This window comes from Zingiber officinale, chromosome 2A (genome assembly GCF_018446385.1).
Source record: "Zingiber officinale cultivar Zhangliang chromosome 2A, Zo_v1.1, whole genome shotgun sequence".
Taxonomy (NCBI): Eukaryota; Viridiplantae; Streptophyta; class Magnoliopsida; order Zingiberales; family Zingiberaceae; genus Zingiber; species Zingiber officinale.
Window position 1 is genome coordinate 35,881,825 of NC_055988.1, and position 25,692 is coordinate 35,907,516.

At 34.1% G+C, this 25,692-nt stretch overlaps 1 protein-coding gene across 5 annotated transcripts in view; it reads left to right on the top strand.

Moving 5' to 3' along the window:
- LOC122041030 overlaps positions 1-25,692 on the top strand; it is a 36,919-nt gene that overhangs the window by 743 nt on the left and 10,484 nt on the right. For 2 of the 5 annotated variants that reach the window (XM_042600562.1, XM_042600561.1), the window contains exons 4-9: positions 34-149; positions 2,034-2,115; positions 19,373-19,432; positions 19,506-19,613; positions 19,755-19,800; positions 19,898-20,309. In XM_042600562.1, coding sequence (XP_042456496.1) covers positions 34-149; positions 2,034-2,115; positions 19,373-19,432; positions 19,506-19,613; positions 19,755-19,800; positions 19,898-20,109 — 624 coding nt within the window. In that variant the 3' untranslated portion in view covers positions 20,110-20,309. Of the gene's footprint in view, positions 1-33; positions 150-2,033; positions 2,116-2,696; positions 2,836-19,372; positions 19,433-19,505; positions 19,614-19,754; positions 19,801-19,897; positions 20,310-25,692 lie in introns of those variants that run through there. The other 3 variants (XM_042600563.1, XM_042600564.1, XM_042600565.1) reach the window with 3 other exon arrangements.

The window sequence follows — 25,692 nt, forward strand, 5'->3', positions numbered from 1 at the left end:
TTCATTTCAGTGGTATGTTCTTGTTGCCAATAGGGTGCAAAGGAGAACTTTGAATTGGCTCTTGAGATTGACAACATGAATACTCATGCACGATACTGGTTGGCCAGGATGCACTTTAAGTACCATGTTCCTGGGGCTTGTAAAGCAATGTGAGTTATTGACTTCCCTAGCTTCAAATTATAGTATATGCTGTTCATAGCTTGGTCTTTGTCCATACAACAGTGCAAATGTTTCTCTCTTTTATTACTTCAATAAATATAAAATCTAAAGCCAACTTTTTTTTCATCTAGAAATTAAGAATATTGGTGGATAAAACTATATGAAACTGCTCAATTCCATTTATCTTTTTATAGTTTGTCTATTGTAAAAACATAGATATAAATGTTACAAAGACTAAGATTATATCTAACATTGACATTTTGTACTTAGTATTTTGGTTGACTCGTCATTGGATACGGAATCAACTTTTCTCTTTCAAAAGAATCATAATTTCTTCATGAGAATAAAGAAAAAACTGTGGCCATGGAGATTGCCGCACTGCAGCAAAGCCTTGAAAACCAAAGACATTGAACTGGCAAAATAAGTGGGTCAATGGTTTAACTGATCGAATTAGTCCACATGTTTGTAACCTGTTGTTAGACCCATAAACTCCTAACTACTAACTGAACGAATTATTCCAGTTTTTACCCTTTTTTACTGTACAGTTTTTTTGGGGTATAAACAAAACTTGAATGTCCATGTAGTTTCCAGAGTAACCAGTTGAAAGTTGAACTGATTGCTCTGGTCTGAATTTTAAAACACTACTCTGTCATGCCTTTCATCAAGTTGACAGCATTTAGTTGCTATTTACACCACAGTGACATGATTTCTTGATTTGTTGTTTCTTGTTGTTAGCTCCTGTCAGCATGTTAGCTTATATGATGAAGTTCTGCTATGGATTCTATATTTATTGTTCTCTTTTAACATTTGGGGAAGCATATTCATCTGACTTTGCCAGTGAATTTATTCAATGTAACTTAACCAGTCCTATTTTAGGTTCCTTAGTCTTGTGGTGTTTTTCTTAAAATGGTGTAGATTTCATGCTTGATGAGACATTGCTTGCAGGAAGTTGGTCTTTGGTTTTGATATAGAAAGAGATGGAGGATATGAAGTTACTATGTTACTCAAACTTGGATATAGGTATCTTAGATAAGGATGAATCTCAAATGTGTGACAAGTTTGTTCCTGAAAAACATTACATGCCATCAATAGATAGAAATGTTAGGTGTCCACACACAATGTGATCTTGAGCCATGCTATCCACATTGGGCAAGCCATCTAATTAGCAATGTTTTGTGAACTTGACTTGAGAACAAATGTGTGGGACTACGAGTTTGATGGCTCAAATGGTAGAACTTGTTGACCTTGATAGTGACATCATTATTATAATTTCTATTTTGAGAAATAGAAATATTAAGTAAAAAATATTTTATACAAATTAATAAAAATGTAGGGGAGCTTTGGTGTAATGGTAAAGTTGTTGCTATGTGACCTTGAGGTCACGGTTTTAAGTCGCGAAAACAACTTTTTGCAAATTACAAGGTAAGGCTGCGTATAATAGATCCAATGTAATCCAAACCTTCCTTGAGACCCCGAACTGACGGGAGCTTCGTGTACTGGATTGCCTTTTATAAATTAAGTAGAAATATAAAAAATCTATTTGAAAAATTAAAGAACTTATTATCGAAATAATTTTGATATTTATTTTATGAGCACATAGTAAAATTGTTTAGTTTTATAAGATGTGTAAAGACATCAAAATTTAAATTAAAAAAATGTGTGTGAAATATAGGTGAAATATTTTAAAGCCATATTTACCTCTTCTTTCCTGCTTAACCTATTGAATTAACCCGTTTATTTAGAAGCTTCAATACAAGTTTCTTTTAAAAAAAATTAAATGTTGTCATTGTGTGAAATGTCTAATTCTTTGTATCTTCCATTCTTATATCCCAAGAAAAAAAAATTATTTGACATTCTTCTTATTTTATTTGTAGTGGAGCTGCCTTATTGGTGGAGGCTGCGAATATGGGTGATGCAGATGCACAATATGAACTTGGTTGCCGTCTTCGAGTTGATGTGAGGCTTTGTTAATTTTTGAAAATTTTACTTGAAGATAATTTTGATGAATTTCTTTGAGTAGAAGCAACATTTTCTGATTATGCTTCTTGCTTATCGATATACATCTTATATACTTAAACTAGTTCGATAGTTTCAAATGAGACATCACTACAAAGTATCTTCTACTTGATTAATTTAACCATTAGTTGTCTATATAGATATTAGAGGAAACCCTTCCATTTGTTCATTAATTTATCTTATTTATCAAAGCAATACACATGCTTTCTTTGCAAGCTAATAGTAGTATGGAAATTGTGATTTCCTTACCCAAAATAGTCCTTAGTGTTTATACTTATATTAATTATTTTAACTTCAAAACTTAAGATTTAGAATATGTGATATTTATATTTAGGTCCTAGTGCTCTCTGTCAAGCTTGTTTAAGAAAACTCTATTTGGTAATGCTATAGTTGATTCCATGGTTTAAAATTTTGAGCCATGCCGAAGTTTCGATTTATGATTAGAATGATAAGGTTTTGGTACCATATTGTACCGTGCCAATAAGGTTTTGATACTTCTTAAAATATAAAATATATTGAAGGGTAGTCCGATGTATGAAGCTCTTGCTAGTGCGGGTCTTGAGGAAGAGTTGGACCACATTGGGTCTCTTGTATGCAACCTTTCTTGGAATTTTGCAAGCCGTGACCTCAAGTTCACATGACAGCAACTTTACCGCTGTGGTAAGACTCCCCTTCAAAATATAAAATATATTAATTAATTAATTAATTTTTTTATTAATATTTGATTGCCATAAATGCTTATTATTAGGTAGGTTATATTTGAGATGTTGAATGTTGAGTTCAAGTTTTAATGTTACGTGGCATGTTTGATGATTATTGAATCTTTTACAGCAACTATTAAATGTATAAGTTTAAAATCTATATTATTATTATTATTGCATATAATTAAATAGTCTTAATTACATTTTTTTTTGTAGAGACATTAAGTCCAAGAACTTGGGTTTACAATGGTAATGAATATTGGTCTTCAATTTTAAGTTTATTGTAAAGACATAAAGTCCAAGAACTTGCATTTACAATGGTAATGAAGATTGATCTTCAGTTTTAAGATTTATTAAATCTTGTAGAGACATCAAATACAAGACCTTGCATTTATAATGGTCATGAAAATTGATATTCGATTTCAACATTTTAATTTTGATGATTTTAAGATTGATTATGTTATATTTATTTGAAAATATTAAATTATTTATGGATTAGTAATTTTTGTATTTTGAGAATATGTAAAAGTGTTGGTTAAATTTTCTATTCTATAAGAAAAGAATAAAGGGATGATCATTGATATATTGAGTACATTATATGATAATTCTTAAATGATGACTTTAATTCTGAATTTCTATTGACATCACAATAGTTAGAATATACAAAATCTTTTAAATACCATATATTATCTTATTTAAAAAATTTATATTCTAAATAAAATTTAAAAATTTAAAAAATTAATTAAGTTAAATTAAATTAATATTTTAAAAATTAGGATTGAATAAAAGTCAATTTAGGATTAACTAAAGCCTAGACATGATGATTAGGATCAAGTAGGTTTAAATTTAATTAATTGAATTGAATTTATTTTGATCAATTTAAAATTAAACTAAATTTACATGTATAATAATTTAGTTCAAAGCGTAATCGTATTTAGGAATTATATTATATTTAATTTAATTTTTACCTTTTCTAGCAATTTGTCTCCTCTATAATTAATATCCTTAAAGAGGTAGTTTTTCCTCAAAGAGGTATTTTTTTTTTCTCTCTTAACTTTTGTGTTTGTCCATGTGAAAGGTGAAGGAGAGAGAAATTAATAGATAAAATAACCAACATTCTTAAGATTTTTTTTTTCTCCATGGGTTTAAGGAGGAACAGAATAAGAAAAGAAATTAATAGAGAAAATAGCAAACATGCTTAAGATTTTTTTTCCTCCATGGGTTTAAGGAGGAATGGAATAAGATAAGAAAATAATAAAGGCGAAATGGTCTAAAAAAATAAAATAAATTAACATTTAAAATAAAGAAAAAAATAGAAATTGAAAAAAAATAGACTGTGGGGCCTTGCGTGGTTGTGGGATCTCGCGTGAGGCCTTGCACAATCGCGGGTCTCATGCGAAGCCATGTGCGGCCTCGGAGCCCCATGGATTACTACCTTCAAGGGTTTTGCTACTAGATTTACTAAATGATTTTTGGTGAGCTCAGATATAAGTTGATAACTTCATTTGATTACACCTTCTTGGATGAATTAACAAACAATCTCTATGTACTTATTGTGTAGTGAAACACTAGATTAAAGACTATATGTATAATAATTTGATTGCTATAGTGCAATATCATTGGCTCCATATGTCTTAATTTAGTCACCTGGTGACGTCAAATGTTTTAAGAGTCAATCTTGTATTCCACCTCTCCACTTGAGTAGCAATGACTTTCTGCATATGTTACCTCCTGGAAGAATGTACTATTTTGATATGGATTGTCTATTTGTAGGAAAGCTTACCTAATCAGTAATCAACGTAAGTGGAAACCACAATTACAATGTAGTATTAGTATACCCACAATATCCTAAAATAAAATGCCTTCTCTTGAAGCATTCTTATGATGTCAATTCTTATAATTCCCACAAATGGTTGTGTCATGCGATCCCAAGGAAGTAATTCCACAAGTTTTTTGCAAATCTGATGCTAGATCGGTTGGTGCAGGAAGCACTAGATGATCGACCCTAAGTTTTGATAATGATAAAGGGTTATTGTGGTTCTAATAAATCTGATTCAGTGCGTAGGAAAGTTTTAAGTGATCTAAGGCAAGGTAAAAGTCTTAGTGAATAATAGGTAGGTGGAAAGCCCTAGTTGTGGCTAGATAAGAAAGTCCTGGTCCGAGGGACTAGGTAGCAGTCTTAGTAGGTCGAGGACATTGGGTGGAAAATCCTACTGGTCGAGGATAGTAGGTGAAAGTCCTCGACGTCGTGGACACTAGGTAGAAGAATGGATGGGTCGAGGATTGGATGTCAAGCGGAAAGTCCTGAAGTCTCGGATGCTAAATAAAAGTCCAAATGGTCTAGAGGACTAGTTTGACATCAGGTAAACTCTCCTGAGAGGATAAGGTGAGGATGCGTTCTCCGTCGAGGGAACAGTAGACGTCTGTTCGACCTAGAGTTTCACGAAAATTTGAAAGTTAGAACCGGACAGTCCTGAGATTGTCAGACTAATTAATAAATACTATTTTATATTGTACTAACTCTATTTTGCATGTTAATCTTTATCATTAGGCTAACATAATCTTGCAGGAGTAAAAAACTCAAAGAACAGCTCAGGTGAACAATGCTCGAGGTGCCCCTGTGCTGTTGGAGGCGCCTCGGATGCCTTGACTGAAGACCTCGGTGGAAAGGCACGGAGGCGCCTCCCATGTAGCTAGGGGCGCCTTGGAGCTTGGCGTGGAGGTGCCTCGGAGCGCCGGGAAGGCGCCCTCCGGCGGATAGAAACCGCAGATTCCGGAGGTTATCGAGTCCGAAGCTTAAGGGATGAGTTTGGTATTTGGGGGCGCCTTGGATGCAGTTGGGGGTGCCCTCAACGCTCACTAAAAGCTCTATTCGGCCAGAATGCTATACAACACTTCCAATGAACAAATCTACAACTTCTGGTTTCAATTCGATGCTCAAACATTCGTTGCGCTACTCCGACTTTCGACTACAATGTTGCGATGCTGCTCTGACAATTGCGCTCTACACCGAATTTTAATACTGTCGGTATAATTTATTTTACACAAACTTGTAATCATCTTTTTGTATTTTTTTTTAATTACAGAATTGTTAGTAAATTGCCCAACGAAAACGGACGATTGCGAGCCTTGTAGTAGGAGTCGTCACAAGCTCCGAACCAAGTAAAATCAGCTTGTGTCAATTATCTTTTTATTTGCGTTGCTTTTATTACTCCGAGTTTCTTTTTCAAAAAACGTGAAAAAGCCACGAGCGTTATTCACCCTCCCCCTCCAGCGCTTTTGATCCTACAAGATCTTGCTCACACTTATTACTTCTAGCCTTTCTTAAAATGACCGTCAACCTTTCATTGAATGAGAGTAAGCTTGTGTTTGCAACTAGAGATTGGAGATCCTCTCTTATGTAAGTGGATTGTAGTTAATTATATCAGTGATGTTTCACAAATTTGGTTCAATATATTTAGAATTCCTTGCAAAGTGGTAAGTAAACTAGAGCAACTAATAAGTAGATTCTTTTTGGTTGGGTCTAGACAAGAAAGGTATTTTAAAGTCACTTTAGCTATTATGATCCCCTATGAAGGAAAGGGGCTTGGGTCTTCTGGATTTGGTCACTCTTAATTCAGCATGCCTTTCAAAGAATATTTGGTCTATTACTCTCAAAGTATGTTATATATGAGGTGGACTAACTGAAAAAATCTGGCATAGGATTCCATTTGGTGCATATGAATTCCTTCCTCTTATTCTTTTTGGTGGAGCATTTTTAATTTAAACAGTTTGATTTTGGGCAAGTTAAATATTTTATTGGAATAAGAATCGTGCATTGGTTGGATCCTTGACTTTATGATGAAATTGTTTTTCTGGAACACAGCATATGAAACAATTCCTGACTAAGCTATTGAAAAGAATGGTTGGAATAAAAAATTTATATTTAGTCATTCCCTTTTGGGTGTTTGAGATAAAATTGTTCATATGCCTTTTTTCTGGTTGGGTGAAAAGGATGTGGTTATTTGGAATTCCTCACAAGATGGGAATAGATCTATTGTTAAATGGTGGAGCCTAGTATGGTTTAAAGTTCATCTACCAAGGTTTTCTTTCATTGCATGGATTTAATTTCATGGAAAATTGCCTACTCTGGATATAATATGGTTGGGGAATATTGATTCATAATTATTGTTGGTTATGTTGAAACACTAGGGATCAGTTGACCATTTATTTTTGGATGTTATTTCTCTCATGAGGTGTGGCATGATGTTATGATTCAAGTGCTTGCTTTTGTTCTCCCTTATGTAGTTGGAGTTTAGAAGAGAGAGATCTGATCATCTGAAAGATTGGTGGATACAGATTATTCTTAGTGTGCGGCAATTTTTTGGATATGCAGCTATGGTTGGTGTTGTATGACCTGTGGGCTTTGTTGATGTGTTTCAGCTGTGGACTGTAGCTAATTTCTGCAGTTATGTCCATTAACAGCTAAAAGTTTGGTGCTTTTGAAATCTGCTGAAACAGAAAGGGGCTTGCTTTGATATTTCTGAATACATGTCTTTTTTGCTTTGATGTTGAATTTGGTTTAATGAGCTAGTATAAATTCTGGCAGCTGAGCAGACTTGTTGTCGATTGTAAGTTGTTAAGGTGGCTTTTCCTAAACTGATAACTGCTCCAGAAATTTGAAGTTCATGAATGGTCTGCATGCTGAAATTGATACTGTGAATCTGATTATTTTGTACTTTGAACGGGGGCTGATGGGAGGCTACAATGGTAATGGCTATGCCCAGTGAAGTAGCTAGTTGTGTTCAGTTTTGAATTTTGATGAAACTTTGGTCAAATTGATCTATTATTTTGTTCTCAGATCTGATTGTAAGTATACTGATTCAGTTTTGGCAGATCATCAGTTTGCCACAGAGCTAGGTTGACACAGCCTGAGAAGTATTTTGTACTAACTATTCTGGTAGACTGATAGGAGCAGCTTATTCTGTAATTTGTTCATATCAGTAAACCAGATATCTTCAGTTTATCTACTGGGATTTGATGGTTGCTCTGCTCATATTTGTAGTAACTGAATTGAGGTTGCTGTTTCTGCTAAAATTTTGAAGCTTAATTGGAGGCTTAGTTAGATGGGGAGCCTTGGCGCAATGGTAAAGTTGTTGTCATGTGACGAAAAGGTCACGGGTTCGAATCCTGGAAACAGCCTCTTGCAAAAAGTAGGATAAGGCTGCGTACAATGGATTCTTCCCCGGGATCTCGAATGACGGGAACTTCGTGCACCGGGCTGTCTTTTTTTTTTAATTGGAGGCTTAGTTAAAGCTGTGTTTTCTAAATCTATATAGCTTTTTCTGCTTTCAGCTATTTTCAAGGAGGCTTTGTTTTTACTACTTTGCTTTATAGTGTGCTATTAGAGGGGGTTCTTTCCCCTCTCTCTCTCTCTCACACACACACATACACAAAGTCTGGATGTGAATTCAAGATCTTAGAGGGGTGTATTCAATCAAGAGATTGAATGACTTTCATTGATTTTTTTTAATGACACACACACAACAAAGTCTGGATGTGGATTCAAGATCTTAGAGGGGTGTATTGTTTCCCACAGACGACACACACACAAACACACACAACAAAGTCTGGATGTGGATTCAAGATCTTAGAGGGGTGTATTCAATCAAGAGATTGAATGACTTTCATTGATTTTTTTTAATGACACACACACACACACAACAAAGTTTGGATGTGGATTCAAGATCTTAGAGGGGTGTATTGTTTCCCACAGACGACACCAAGGTAGGGGCCACTTTTGAATTTCTTAAGATTCAAAGGTTAACTGAGACGGCAAAAATTCCTGAACGACGAACTAAGGGAGCAGCGGGATTTGATATCTTTCTTGATGAAGCAATAAATATCCCTGCAAGAGATAGAAAGCTAGTAAAAACAGGAATATGACTGGAATTCCCCGAAGGACATTATGAAAGGTTAGCAGTAAGATCTTCAAATCCGTTGCTCCCTTAGTTCGTCGTTCAGGAATTTTTGCCGTCTCAGTTAACCTTCGAATCTTAAGAAATTCAAAAGTGGCCCCTACCTCTTTCCCCGGAAGAAAAGGCACAAATTCCTTATCAGCTTGATCATCATCATCATTATCATCGTCAATCATAATAGCCTTCCCATTTGCAGTCTAGTATTCTTAAACAGAAAGGGAAGGCTATTATGATTGACGATGATAATGATGATGATGATCAAGCTGATAAGGAATTTGTGCCTTTTCTTCCGGGGAAGAGGTAGGGGCCACTTTTGAATTTATTAAGATTCGAAGGTTAACTGAGACGGCAAAAATTCCTGAACGACGAACTAAGGGAGCAGCGGGATTTGATATCTTTCTTGATGAAGCAGTAAATATCCCTGCAAGAGATAGAAAGCTAGTAAAAACAGGAATATGCCTGGAATTCCCTGAAGGGCATTATGCAAGGTTAGCAGTAAGATCTGGAGCATCATCACGACTCAAGTTAGACGTCGGAGCAGGAGTAATTGATGCTGATTATCGAGGTGAAATCCAAATCTTACTTATGAATAATTTTGATAGTATAATTTCACTGAAAACAGGTGACAGTGTGGCACAATTTATTCTGGAAAAAATTATTACTCCTCAAATTGAAGAAGTTGCAGCTTTGACACCCACCCAAAGAAATACAGGGTCATTTGGTTCAACAAATGACAACAGTAATGAAAAAGAAGTAGCATTCTCTGCACCAACAAAGTCTTTAATCAACAGATTATATAATATGGAAATAATTTTCCATATTCCTGGTATTCCAGACACAAAGGTTCAAGCCATTTTGGATACAGGAGCAACAAAGTGTTGTATTTACAAGGATGCTCTTCTAAAGGAAGCCTTTGAAAACAAGAATGAAAGTCAAGGATAGTATGATGATTATAAGTACCCATAAATTCCGCATTCCTTTTACTTATCAATTACATATGAATTTAAAGGATGGAATTCAAATGCTCTTGGGTTGTAATTTTATTAGAGCAGTAGCAGGGGGACTTTGAATTGAAGGATCAGAAATAACATTTTACAGAAGTATTACAACCATTAATACTACACCGGAAGTTAACATTTCAGCACATGCTATACCAGAACTGGAGAGATGGATGAAGAAGAATTTATAACCCTGAATGATGAATTAGCATCCAAGGTATGTTGTGGCTATAATACTAACTTTAAGCTACAATTTGCACCGCTCATGCGGGAACTAAAGGATGCTGGTTATATTGGGGAAAATCCAATTTTACACTGGGCAAAAAACAAGGTTATATGTACTCTTGATATAATCAATCCAGATTTAACCATCCAAGATAAGCCTTTAAAGCATATTACCCCTGCAATGGAGTCTAGTTTCAAGGTGCATATTGATACTTTATTATCATTAAAAGTCATTCGACCAAGCACCAGCAAACACAGGACTACGACTTTTATTGCCCAATCTGGAACAACAATAGACCCAGTTACTGGCCAAGAGAAGAAGGGTAAAGAAAGGTTAGTATTTAATTATAAGACTCTTAATGATAACACCTACAAAGATCAGTATTCTCTTCCCGACATTAATCTTATTTTGAAGAAAATAGGCAAAGTAGAATATTTTCTAAGTTTGACTTGAAGTCTGGCTTCCATCAAGTAATGATGAACTCTGATTCAATTCCCTGGACAACCTTTTTGGTACCATAAGGCTTATGTGAGTGGTTAGTAATGCCATTTGGTCTGAAAAATGCTTCAGCCATTTTTCAGGGCAAAATGGACAATTGCTTCAAGGATTGTGGAGAATTTCTAGTAGTCTATATTGATGACATATTAGTATTTTCATCTTCAGAAGAGGCTCATGTCCAGCACTTAACCAGGATGCTTGATATTTGTGTGAAAGAAGGACTGGTATTATCACTTTCTAAAATGAAGATTGCCCAACCAGAAATTGAATTTCTCGGAGCCACTATAGGAAACAGAAAAATCAAGCTCCAACAACACATTGTCAAGAAGATTATTGATTTTGATGAACAAAAGCTACAAACTCTAAAGGGACTTAGATCTTGGCTAGGAGTTCTTAATTATGCAAGGCCATACATTAAGAATCTAAGTACTTTGGGACCTCTTTACTCTAAAACATCTCCTAATGGTGATCGAAAATTTAAAACTTCGGATTGGGATATTGTTAAAAAAATCAGAAGAATTGTTCAAACTCTTCCAGATCTAGAACTTCCCCCTATGAATGCCTATATCATTATTGAGATAGATGGTTCCATGGAAGGATGGGGAGGTATTTGTAAGTGGAAAAAAAATCTAAATTTGATCCAAGAAACACTGAGCGAGTATGCGCTTATGCAAGTGGAAAATTCCCTACAATCAAAGCAACAATAGATGCAGAGATATATGCATGCATGGAAGCTCTAACTGCAATGAAGATACATTATCTGGACAAAAAGGAGATCATTCTCAGGACTGATTGTCATGCGATTATCAAATTTTTCAACAAAATAGTACAAAATAAGCCTTCAAGGGCCAGATGGATTTCTTTCATTGATTATATTACAGGAACAGGAGTGGATATCAAATTTGAACATATTGAGGGAAGTAATAATGAATTAGCCGACGCTTTATCAGGATTAATTCATTATGTAACTTTTGTGTCCTATATTCCTGATGACCAAGAAGAAATATTTCAGATGATTGAGGACTCGATTGATGAGACTAAAGATGCTCCTACCCTTATCAAGAACCAGCTGGCAGACATTATCTGCTCAATTATTCCAACACTTATAAGTGGTTAGGACAGCTGTATAAACTTTAGAAACTGAGCCCCGGGGAGCCGTTCCGTTAATAAGTGGTATTGTAAAAACCAGGTGCGACTCTGGTTTTAAATAAAAAAAGGAGTAAGGCAGCTGTAAAGAAGAGATATGATAAGATGCGATGGGGCCCCCAAATGTGTACCCGGTCTTATCTTATCTCTTCCAATAGCCTCTATAAAAACTCCTTAATGAAACTAAGCAAGGTAGACGGGAAAAACCTGAAGTCTTACTTAGTTCTTTAGCCACCTTGAGTTCACGAGCTATCTTAGCCCAGACTCAAATTGATCCTTGTAAAAATTCCCTTGTATTGTACCTTGTATTGTGCTACTTTTATAAATCCTTTCGTTTTACCTCTGGTATTTCATTTTGGTATCAGAGCCTTGTTTTAAATAAAAACAAGGAGTAAGGCAGCTGTAAAGAAGAGACGGGATGGGGCCCCCAAATGTGTACCCAGTCTTATCTTGTCTCTTCCAATAGCCTCTATAAAAATTCCTTAATGAAACTAAGCAAGGCAGACGGGAAAAACCTGAAGTCTTACTTAGTTCTTTAGCCACCTTTGAGTTCATGAGCTATCTGTGTAAAATACAAGGTTATATGTACTCTTGATATAATCAATCTAGATTTAATCATCCAAGATAAGCCTTTAAAGCATATTACCCCTGCAATGGAGTCTAGTTTCAAGGTCCATATTGATACTTTATTATCATTAAAAGTCATTTGACCAAGCACCAGCAGACACAGGACTATGACTTTTATTGTCCAATCTGGAACAACAATAGACCCAGTTACTGGCCAAGAGAAGAAGGGTAAAGAAAGGTTAGTATTTAATTATAAGACTCTTAATGATAACACCTACAAAGATCAGTATTCTCTTCCCGACATTAATCTTATTTTGAAGAAAATAGGCAACAGTAGAATATTTTCTAAGTTTGACTTGAAGTCTGGCTTCCATCAAGTAATGATGAACTCTGATTCAATTCCCTGGACAACCTTTTTGGTACCATAAGGCTTATATGAGTGGTTAGTAATGCCATTTGGTCTGAAAAATGCTCCAGCCGTTTTTCAACGGACTTCGAATTGAAGGATCAGAAATAATATTTTACAGAAGTATTACAACCATTAATACTACATCGGAAGTTAACATTTTAGCACATGCTATACCAGAACTGGAGATGGATGAAGAAGAATTTATAACCCTGAATGATGAATTAGCATCCAAGGTATGTTGTGGCTATAATACTAACTTTAAGCTACAATTTGCACCGCTCATGCAGAAACTAAAGGATGCTGGTCGCACACGCACACGCACACGCACACGCACACGCACACATTGCACCACTCATGCAGAAATTAAAGGATGCTGGTCACACACACACACAGCAAACTCTGGATGTGGATTCAAGATCTTAGAGGGGTGTATTAAATCAAGAGATTGAATGACTTTCATTGATTTTTTTTATTGATAGACTTTTGTAGAGTTGATAGATTTTTATTGACTTTTATAGAATCTCATATAGTTGTGAAAAGAATTCCATGGAGTTCTATATATTTTTTTGCAAGACTTTTGCATACATTTATAAATTTTATGGAAACTTGTAGATTTAAGGGGATGTATTCAATCTTGGAAAAGCGTAGGTGGCCATTGCCTCACACGATATTTATTTTCGAAGAAAACCTAAAATACCTAATTAAAGTTATTTTTTTAATAAAATGATAAATAACATACTTGTCCATAATTTTTTTTTCAACTTTTTATATTTTTATCTTGTTTTAGCTAAAAACAAAGAGAGAATAACGTCTCAATTTATAATTTAAAAAAAAACTTTAATAATATAATTTTAAATCCAATAATATTATAATACTTTTAAATATTTTTATTTACAAATTTGATCCAAATTATCATGAAATATTGGTCAACTCTTTAATTTGGTCAAATTTTTAATAGAGTGTTGAATTAATAAATTTGATTAGTAATACAATTAATAATAATATTATTACTTTGATTAGTAATAATATTATTAAAATAAATAAATATAGATATATAAAATTTATTTAGGAATTTTTAAGATTTAAATAAATTTTATAGAATATTTTTAGGGTCTAATTTCATTAGACTTTATTAAATTATCTATTAATTAAGTTGAGAATTAATTTGATTTATTAATATATATTTTATATTAAAACCTAATGTCTCAAGTTTCTCTTCCTTGTACGCACAGTGCCACCATTCAAATCGACTTCGACCTGCTCGCAAGTTGTCGACGGAAGCATCACTGACCGCCTCAAACAATTTTTCTATTTATTTTTCTCCTTTTTGACGCACCGCAAGCTTCATTTGATGACACTCCTTATTGTTTCCCATCACGAGCAACCAGAGAAAATTCTCTGCCTGTAGCCTACCGTCGTGAGCTGTCGCCGAAGAAAAGGTTGCAAGCAGTTGCTATTCCGTTCCGGCTGTTTCGATCCATTATTTTGCTGTTATAATGTCAGCAAACGACATTTCAGACTCTCAGCTTCGCATGAAATGCATGCTGAGAGGTTGATGCAAGCCACCGAGAGGTTGAACAAGGACAGGGTCTTTTAGATTAAAGAAATAATCAAAATCGAGGAGTGGGAAGAGAAATGACTTATTCGTAAAAAATTAAGGCGATTTGAAGTCGATAGAAATCTCAAGGGTGAGAAGAAGACTTTTTATTTTATTTTAAAAGTTGTACCAAGTGTTTTGGAGAGCTCTTATTAGTTAAAATTTATATCCAAGGAATTCTAAAAGAATCCATGAAAATCTATTGAAACTTTGGATACCAAAAGATTTTCATAGAGTTTTAAAAAGTCAAGTTTAAATACCACATGACTTTTTAAAACTCTATAAAAATCTAATTTGAATACCACTAGATTTCTATAGAGTTTATAAAAGTTTAGATTGAATACACCTAGATTTTTAAAATCCATAAAAGTCATTCAAAGTAATTAAAAGTGTAACATTGAATACACCCCCCTTAGTAAGATCATTATGAATGTAGACGAGTCAGTAAGAGACAAAGTGTCAAGATAATCTGCACTATTAGTGTATCCTTTAGCCATTAAGTGAGATTTGAGTTAGTTCATACTTCATAACACCATCACATTGGCTTCATAATCTGGGTTTTTTTCAAGTCTTACAAATACAATGTTTTCGTATTAGTAGGTTTTTTCCTAACTTTTCAAATACAACATCTCCATATTAATAAGTTCCTCCAAATGGCATGAGAAATCCAACTTCAGTATACAGGCTCTTTCATCTTGATTATTCATGGCTCAGATGAGCACTACACATGGATCTAATAGCCTTGTAGGGCACAAATCTTGGTTATCCAAAGAAACCAATGTAGCAAATATATAATGAAATAATAAGGCTAGCACATAAACTGATTCACGTCTTCAAGCATGCATCAGTGCAGAAAATGACAACAACAACATTCATTTTTACATGTTAAAAACCCCTTGCAAAGCAGAGGGTAATATCCCACCTGAAGAGGAAATCCACTAATAACCAATAATGAGAACACAATGTGTATCACGGTCTACTTGGAACTAGAGTAAATCTAAACATACCATAGTGTATGGTTGAGAGAAGATGAGGGATACCTCAACCCAAGTCTTGCCTCAATCCACCTTCCTCACTCTTTAAATGGCTAGAAAAGTCTTCCAAGTTAGATGGTCACACTCCTGGTCTCCACCTTTCATCTCTTTCTCCTTCAAGAACCCTAGAAAACTTGAAGTGGGTGGCCCTTGTTAAATGAAAGAGATTATCTAATAATTTCTGCCAATTTGCACTAATTTCATCCATAATTATGTTTGTTTTTATTATATGCATCTGATATTTTCCTGATTCGCAATGATATATTTCTGTTACATATTTCTACATATGTATTTCCTCTTATAATATGTTGCAATATCCATGATCACAAAAAAATATTTAATGAAGAATTATTTTTCAATCATCTTATTTGATAGTTGTAAACTGTGTAATCTATCCAAAATATGCAGCTGCCTCTTTGATGTCTTACTGCACCGAACAGGGTCTAGCCCAACCTTCTCACCTGGGGTGTAAAATTGCCCCACTTCCTGAACCATGGGGAATCTGGAGAATATGTAATTACTATAGTTACTTGGAGATTAAAACATCATGCTTCAGCTGTCCGGTTTATATTCTATAAATTTGAATCTTATTCTGTTTAGCAACTTGACCATTTTCCTGTAGTTGGTAATGGACTTAAGGCATGATACAACAACAACAACAACAACAACAACCAAGCCTTTTCCCACTAGGTGGGGTCGGCTGTATGAATCCTTTTACGCCATTGAGCTCTATCTCCTATTATATCATCATCTATATTTAAATAAATTTTATCTTGTTTTTTTGTTGCTAACCAAGTCTTTTTTGGTCTTCCTCTTCCTCGTTTGATATGCATGTTTATCATAGTTTCACATCGCCTAACTGGAGCATTTATTGGTCGCCTGAATACATGTACCTACCATCTTAAATGCCTCTCAAAATTTTCCTTCAATCAACGCAATCCTGATTTACTCTCTGATGTTCCTAGTTTTTATCTTGTCTATCCTCGTATGTCTGCATATCTACCTTAATATCCTTATCCTTGCGACTCTTATCTTCCACTCGTATGTTGAATTCATAATCCAACATTCACCTCTATATAACATAGTAGGTTTAACTATCATTTTATAGAACTTATCTTTAAAGTTTAAAGGTATCTTATGATTATAAAAAACATCTGACGCCCTCCATTTCACCCATCCTGCTTATATATGATGTAAGACATCTCTCAATCCCTCCATCATTTTGTAAAACGATCATAAATATTTAAATCGCTTAGTTCGTCCTCTCCTATCTTAACAATTTCATTACTACTAAACTTAAATTCCATATATTCTATCTTTAATCTACTAAGCTTAAAACCTTTCTCTTCTAGTATTTTCCTCCAAGATTCTAGCTTAGCATTTACTTCTTCACGTGTCTTATCTACCAAAATAATATCATCTGCAAATAACATACATCATAACATTGTGTCTCGAATGTGTGTAATGAGTTCGCCCATAATTAGTATAAAAGATAGGGACTTAGAGTTGATCCTTGATGTAACTATATCTTTATTGAGAATGCTTCAGTTATTCTACGTAAAGTCTTTACTCTGATCGTTACATCCTTATACATATCCTTAATTAGTTGTCAATGGAGTTTTTTTTTAATCATCAGGTAGTGTCCGTCTTTCATTTTTTATTAAAAGGGCATCTTACTCCACCAACTCCCCCCTAAATACAAAATTACCCTCAAATGTAGTGTTTAGTCGATTTTAAGTTTAAACCTTGAACTTGTCAGGTAGACTTCACTCCTTCCTTAATCTTTACATTGTAACTTTTAAAGTTTTATAGCTACGTTAGTTTAATACCCTATAGTTTGCACAATTTTGTACGTCTCCCTTATTCTTATATAAGGGAACTAGAGTACTTATCCTCCATTGATCAGGCATTTTTTTCGTTTTCAATATCATGTTAAATAATTTTGTAAGTCATTCAATACCTTGTTTCCCTAAGCACTTCTATACCTCTATCGGAATATCATCTGGTCCAATGACATTTCCATCATGCATCTCATTTAAAGTTTGTTTTACTTCTGAAATTTGAATTCTACGATAAAAATTAAAATTTCGATACTCATTTGACCTAATTAAATTACCCAAGTTAAGTTGGTCTCCTAAATCTTCATTAAAAAGTTGATGAAAATACCTCTTCCACCGCTCTTTTATTTCTCCATCGCTTACTAATACCCTATTACATTCATCTTTAATACATTTTATTTGGCTAAGATCTCTTGTTTTTCTTTCTCTCACTTTAGCTATTCTATAAATGTCTCTTTCCCCTTCTTTTGTATCCAATTTTTGATATAACCGTTCAAAAGTTTCATTTTTTGCTTCACTCACCACTTTCTTACTTCTTTCTTGGCTATTGTATATTTTTTAAGTTTTCCTCATTCTTACAAATATATAATTCCTTATAAGCTATTCGTTTTTCCTTCACTTTCTCTTGTACTTTCTCATTCCACCACCAAGATTCTTTACTTAGCGGTGCATGCCCCTTTGACTCACCGTGGACACTCTTAGCTACTATTTTCAACTTTGATACCATCTTATCCCATGTTGTATTAGAGTCATCGTATATTTCACATAATGCTTGTACTTCTACCTTCTCCTTAAATATATGTTGCTTCCCATCCTTTAACTTCCACCACTTAATTGTAGGAATTGTATATATTTTTTTTCTATTGATACTATGTTTAAGGCGTATATCCAACACTACTACCCTATGTTGGGTAGTTAAGCTTTCTCCAGGGATGACTTTGCAATCTTTACAAATCTTTCTATCCTTTTCTTAACTATAAGAAAGTCAATTTGCGATTTATTTTTCTTACTTTTGAATGTGACTAAGTGTTCTTCTCTTTTCTTAAAAAACGTATTAGCTAATATAAGGTCATATGATATCGCAAAATCTAATATAGTTTTCCCTTCCTCATTCCTCGTTCCTCGTTCCTCGTTCCAAACCCATAACTCCCATGTATTCTCTCATATTCCTCATTTTTCACTCCGACATGCCCATTTAGATCACCTCCTATTAAAATCCTTTCATTTGGTGAAATATTTTGTAATATTTCATCTAAGTTCTCCCAAAACCTTGATTTGGTAGCTTCATCTAATCCTACTTGTGGCGCATATACGCTAATTATGTTCATAGTTTCTTTCGCCACTATTATCTTAAGGGCTATAATTCGATCCCCTTTTCTAACTACTCCTACAACTTCATCCTTTAACAAACTATCTACAATAATACCCACTCCATTTCTTGCTTTACTCTTTCCAGTGTACCATAACTTAAAACCCGAGTTCTCTATCATCTTTGCCTTCTCACATGTCCATTTTGTCTCTTGCACACACAAAATATTAATTTTTCTCCTAATCATCATATCTACTACCTCCATTGATGTACCAGTGAGAGTTCCTATGCTCCATGATCCAAATCTTAGATTATTAGTTTTTCTATCATATTTGTTCTTATCTAACCTATGGTGTGAGAACTCTTGCTTATTTAACACTACACCCAAGTTCTTATGGAGATGTAGCGGTCATTGCTGAGACGTTACAGTCGGATCCTGTAACGCGAACTCTTGCATATTTATCACTACACCCGAGTTCTGGAGATGTAGCGGTCCTTGCCGAGACGTTACAGTCGGACCCTGCAACGCGTTCCTTCCGGGGAACAACCTAGCATTAGCACAATAGTTTAATGGATTCATTCATGAAATATTTGTCATAGTTTGACGTTGGCTGGCAACCTAACGTAACCCTCCTCCTTTATCCGGACTTGGGACTGGCCATGACCGGTTATCATGGGCGGAGTTACTTAAGGCATGATGCTAAACTAAAATTCATTCATCAGTTTCCAATCATATTGATTTTTTTTTTATAAATATTATGTATTTCTATATTATCCAATAACCGTGAGAATTATGCATCATTGAAAATTTTATGCTGCTGGATATTTCGTATATTACTGTGTTAACTATTGTATTCTTAAAGTTATTAGTTCTCTCAGGTTTTGTTTTCCGCAAACTAATATTTTTATTGTTGCAGAATGACAATGTTCAGTCAGATCAACAAGCTTTCTACTACATTGAAAAGGCAGTTGATCAGGTATTCTTGCTGCAACATTTAGTAGTCTTTCCTGATATCCAAGCATTCTAACTATGGTTAGTTTTTGCTCCAGTTGCATCCAGGTGCTCTTTATCTGTTAGGTGCAGTTTATTTAACCGGAGAGTGTGTAAAAAAAGATGTTGCTTCAGCTATGTGGTGCTTTCACAGATCGTCAGAGAAGGCATTGTGTTCTTTGTTATCATTCATCTCCATTGTTAACTTCCATCCAATGATTCAAGCTTTCAAGTTTTGAACATTGATACTAATTTGATTGAAATATTCAAAATCGGAAACTTTAACTTTTTTATTTAATCCATGACAGGGTCATGCTGGAGCAGCAATTGCTTATGGATCTCTTTTGCTTCAAGGTAATTCAGCTGTATGCTTTTTTGTGCATAGCTATAGTATCTTTTCCACTTGTAAATATAGCAATGATTTTAACCAAAACAAAGACACCAATTGCAGGTTATGAAGTGCCAGAGGCTATAACCAAGTTTGATTCAAAAAGAAACTCTTCTACTGGTGGTCTCAGGAATAAAGGTAAGAAAAACATCCTTGATCCACTTGCACTGGCAAAGGAACAGTTTGAAGTTGCTGCTGGTGCGGGTTGTGACCTTGGTCTCCGCTGGTTGAAAAGGCTTGCTGAAGATGAGAAACTTCTGCAAAAGACAACCTAGCGAGAGGCCTTCGGGATTACAACATTTGTTCAAAAAGATTTTTAATATAAATAAATGTTATCTTGGATCATATATAACCACATATGCAGGTAATATTGTATATTGCATCTGCATATTCTTTGAAAGATTGATTGATGCCTACTACCGGCTTGGCTGATAGTTGAAGCATTGCAAACAAGGTTTGGCCAAAATTTACATTATTAGAGCCTCCATACCAGTTTTTCTATTTAAAATACATAAGATAGGATAAAAAAAATTACTTTATTAATTTGAATATTCATTTTTCAATACATCATATATTAATTTTCTTATTTCTTTTCTCTTCTATAATGTTTAGAGAATGGAATATATTCTCTAAATTTAGAGAAATGTTCTTCATAAATACATAATTTACGGAATGAATAGAATAATTGATGTAAACATTTTTTAATTATCTTATTTAAAATTTATGATAGAATTTTTAAATAGGGTATCTGATATGGATGTTTTTATACGTCAACAGAACAATTAATTTGATATATTTACCATGATTTAATCAGGGGCATAGAATTGAATTGTTGTTCACTTCTGTTCTAAAGTGTCTGCTTCTAGTTGAGACTAATGAAACAAACTCTACTAATACCAATCATCCAGTGCAAGTGATATATAGTTCAAGGAGATCTAACCGTTAACCCTCTCACCCCCTAGTTAAGTTGGATACAAATTAATTTCATGAATTACCTCCATTCATATAGTTTGGGATGAATTGTGAGGGACATATGAGTTATGAAGTGAACGTAATTACCTTTTGTTACAAAGAAAATCCAACCATTAACCCCCACATACTAGAACAATTGATATTTGTATGTGGTGTTGTTGGAATAGATTGGATTGATTATGAGCGCGTGCGAAATGTATCGCAGATTACTTGTCGTCATGCAAAGGGCCATTGTGTTGGATGATCTCGATGATTTATCTCCCTTTTAAATTGCATAGGGTAGTCCGGGAGGGGCCCTCGGGGGTGAGGTTTATCACCTTTTGTTGTAAAAGGAGATCAAACCATTGGCCCCGGGCAACGGTGCAATAATTAGACCCTTCAAGGGGTAAATTAAGTATTTAAGGGTCGAATTTTAATTGCGGCGCATGGTAAGGATTTTCCTCTAAAGAAATGACCACTCTAAGAAATGTCCACTATATGAGATTGGGTAATTTAGATGGACTCCACCTATAAATAAGTGTGATACATTCAAATCATCCAATAAAAAAAAATGGACCATCCTCTGGTCCATAATTTACGGACTAGAAGATCTCGTCTGATCATTTGGATAGGCTTCGTACTTCTTAATTTATTATGATAATCAATAAAAAACACTTTTATAATACAAGATTGATCCATTCTAAAATTAATCGACTCATAGAACGAGATATAAATTATATAAAAAAAATTCAAACCATTGGTGAGGGTATTATGTCAGAATCTACTTATACCTCTCATGGCGATCAGCAGCGACGAACAATCCGCCTTTAGAATTAATTAGACCCAATGCTCACATATGTAGAATTTAAAAAAAATGACAATTTATCAAAGGGCACATGTAGAGATCTAAATTTATCAAAAGATATACGCTACTTTGATATTTATCAAAGAACGCACCTTTTTAAGTGCATTTCCTATTTTATCCTCTTGACAATTTGACTTTTTTTACTGTTATTCTTTTCTTCATTATTTTTCTCTATCTTCTCTCTCTTTTCTTTTTTGTATCGGCATGCAGAACATATGAATAACATTAGTCAATTTTTTAATAATATTTTAATACATTTGAAGAAACAAAAATAAACAATGAATAGCATATTTGAATTCCTTGCAATTTCAGAAATCCATTGGAACTAAAATAAGTGTAATCGGAGCTCTCTAGGTCGATCGGTGGGTTTCGGTCAAATTCCGCTGATGGACCTAGAGAGCTCCGATTGCACCCATTTCAATTTATATGGATTTCTAACATTGCAAGGAGTTCAAATATGATATCCATTATTTATTTTGATTTTTCATAGATGTTAACATGTAAAATGAAAGAATCATCAAAAACACCCACGTTGGGCCTGATATGGAATCATATCAGGCCCAACATGGATTTTTTTTGCCGATTCTTTGATTTGATATATTAACATCTATGAAAAGGCGAAATATATAATGGACACCATATTTGAATTTCTTACAATATCAGAAATCCATAGGAACTGAAATGAGTGCAATCGGAGTTCCCTAGGTCCATAAGTGAGTTTCGGTCGAAACCCACTGATGGACCTAGGGAGCTCTGATTGCACTCATTTCAGTTCCTATGAATTTATGATGTTGCAAGGAGTTTAAATATGGTGTTCATTATTTATTTTGCCTTTCATAGATGTTAATATATAAAATCAAAGAATCGATAAAAAAAACTCATGTTGGGCCTGATATAGAATCATATCAGGGCCAATGTGAGCCTGATATGATTTCATATCAGGCCCAACATGAGTTTTTTTTTTGTCGATTATTTGATTTTATATATTAACATCTATGAAAGGCTGGAGCTCTGTTTTTGAGGTTTTTCCTAGCCAAAAACTATTAGCTTTTATAAAACCACATAAAACCCTTAAAATGAAATGCACATTATCTTGCAGGCAGGTGCATTGGGAACTACTATAAAGGAATCACAAAATAAGATCATTGAGCTGTAGTATTTGGTAGAAGCACTCAGGTACTTGTTGTGTTACCTTAATAATGATATGAAGAATTTTATTAAACACAAAAGACATTATGAACCCTGAACTGAAAAACATAAATTTTCATTTCTAGAATTGAGCATTTAACCTTGTCTAATTGCTGGTATACCTTACATCATAGTCATTTGTAAGGTTACTATGTGTAATCTTGATAGATTATAAATAAGTTAACAAAATATGAATATTTATGAATATTGATAAATTTCTAAGATGGCTTGAATTAAGTAGGCAAAGAAGATCAAAGAAATCTCTTCTTAGAATAATTAATATGATTTAAATAGTCTGAGAATTATTAGTGATAGAGAATATACAATTCAGTGATGAGATGAGATCCATTTAGTCAGATCCAAATAACTCACAAACAGACCTCCTGCTGTAAGAGATGACCTAGTCAAAGATCAGGGTGCTTTGCACTAATGTACCATAACTTGGCTTTCCAAGTTGGTTAGGCTTGATATGAAATCATATCAGGCTCACTTATGGACCTAGAGAGATTCGATTGCACTCATTTTAGTTCCTATGGATTTCTGATGTTGCAAGGAGTTCAAATATGGTGTCTATTATTTATTTTGCATTTCATAGATGTTAATATATCAAATCAAAGAATTGGCAAAAAAAACCCATGTTGGGCCTGGTATGGACTCATATCAGACCCAACGTGGGTCATCTATTAAAAGCCAAAATAAATAATGGACATCATATTTGAACTCCTTGCAATTTTAGTAATCCATAGAAACTGAAATGAGTGCAATCTGAGCTCTCTAGGTTCATCAGTGGGGTTTGACCGAAACCCACTGATCGACCTAGAGAGCTCCGATTACACTCATTTTAGTTCCAATAGATTTCTGAAATTACAAGGAGTTCAAATATGCTATTCATTACTTTTTTTTGTTTCTTCAAATGTATTAAAATGTTATTAAAAAATTGACTAATGTTATTCATATGTTCTGCATGTCGATAAAAAAAAGAGAAGAGAGAGAAGAGAGAGAAAAATAATGGAGAAAAGAAAAATAGTAAAAAAAAGTCAAATTGTCAGGAGGGTAAAATATGAAATGCACTTAAAAAGGTGTGTTTTTTGGTAAATATCAAAGTAGCGTACGCCTTTTGGTAAATTTAGATCTCTACATGCGTCCTTTGGTAAATTGTCGAAAAAAAATGATAAAGAAAGTCATTTATCAAACTTGGTGACGTACAGTTCGAGTTGTGCAAGACGTGTCTGCTGGTTTGTGGTATCTTACAAAGTGGCAAAATGTGTTATCTCCCACATCTCCGTCAGTTCGTTATAGGATTAATATAGGAGAAATAAATTATCATGACTAAAGAAGTAAATACATAGAAGAGTGAATTATATAAGGTACAAGGATTTACACAGGGTCAGTCCTAAGGTTCGTGTAGGATCAAAAGAAAGTGTTAGAGCAGTGCACTATAAAAAAAATAATGATTTAGGGATAAAAATTTAGAACGAAAAATATTCATCCAAAAATTATAATAAATTTGGCGACAAAAACAACATCGACCTAAATTACTAACGAAATCTGTAACAAAATAATTTCGTTTCAAGTTCCTAACAAACTATATTTGTAACGACCACCCTTCTTACTACTACTACTCTCTAAGGATGACCGTTACTTATCTACTAACTCTACTTAACTGGTATAATTAAAATCCTCGAAGAAACCCTACCGAAAAATTCCGGCAGAATCTCCCCTATACCGGTGACCATAATCATTAATACATAACATAATATACACAGCCACAAGCGGCTGGAACACATATCAATCAACCACGCAGTTTATATATAAAAAAGAAGCACAATACCAAGGAAAAATCAACTCTAACGAATACACGACAAAACAAACCAAATAACAACATGCACAAGTTCTAAATACTTTAAACACTTAAACCAAAACATTCTAAATAAATTCTGGTTCAATCTCTTAGTCTACTCCATAGTCCAAACATCACACACCATCCGCGCCACCTTGTCGCCTTCCTTGCTATACCTTTTCCTTTCCTATATCTGCAGTAAGAGGAAGTGCAATTTATAAGTAAAATTTGCTTAGTAAGCGCTATCTAACTCACAAAAACTCGATATGCATGTATATAAATAAAAACATGCTAAAACTGAATGCTAACATGTAAAGCTACTCATGCTCATAAATAACAAATAACAGTAAGCTAACTCATGCTCTTCTAATAGTAAAGAAACATACTGAAAGGCTAAACATGTAAGACAAGTCTATACTATCATGCTAGCATAAAGAATTTAACTTACTGAATTCTAAACACTTTCTGATTCTTATTAAACTTACTTAAAAACTTATTCTTTTATTTCACTTATTTAAAACTTATTCTTTAATACTTGTAAACTTTTGTAAACACATTGTCTTATTAGTTCAAAAGCTTATACTCATAATACTTTAAAATAATAATCAACTTCTTCTTGGGCCCGGCAACTGTACTTGCTTTTACTTTTGTAACGACCCGACCCATTTGGCGGCCCATTTGGCGACCCTCAGGTCGTCGACCGTTGACCGTCGGCCGTGCCGTTACTACTAGGTTATCTGAACTTAGGGACGACTATGGGAGCCCAACCCAAGGACAACTGAGAGTCCAGTACAGTGCCACTGATAAAAGTAAAATACTTGTTATCTTTTAATACTTCTAATATATAATGCCTTGGCATTTTAATAAGCACCTTGTGTGCCAAAATCTCTAAAGTCTTGACTTTGGGATCTACTTAAGCCTTGGCCTTTTTCTTTCTTTTCTTTATCTGTCTTATACTTTTCTTTATCTTTCTTATACTTTTCTTAAACCCAAAATACTGTTAGGGTATCTTTC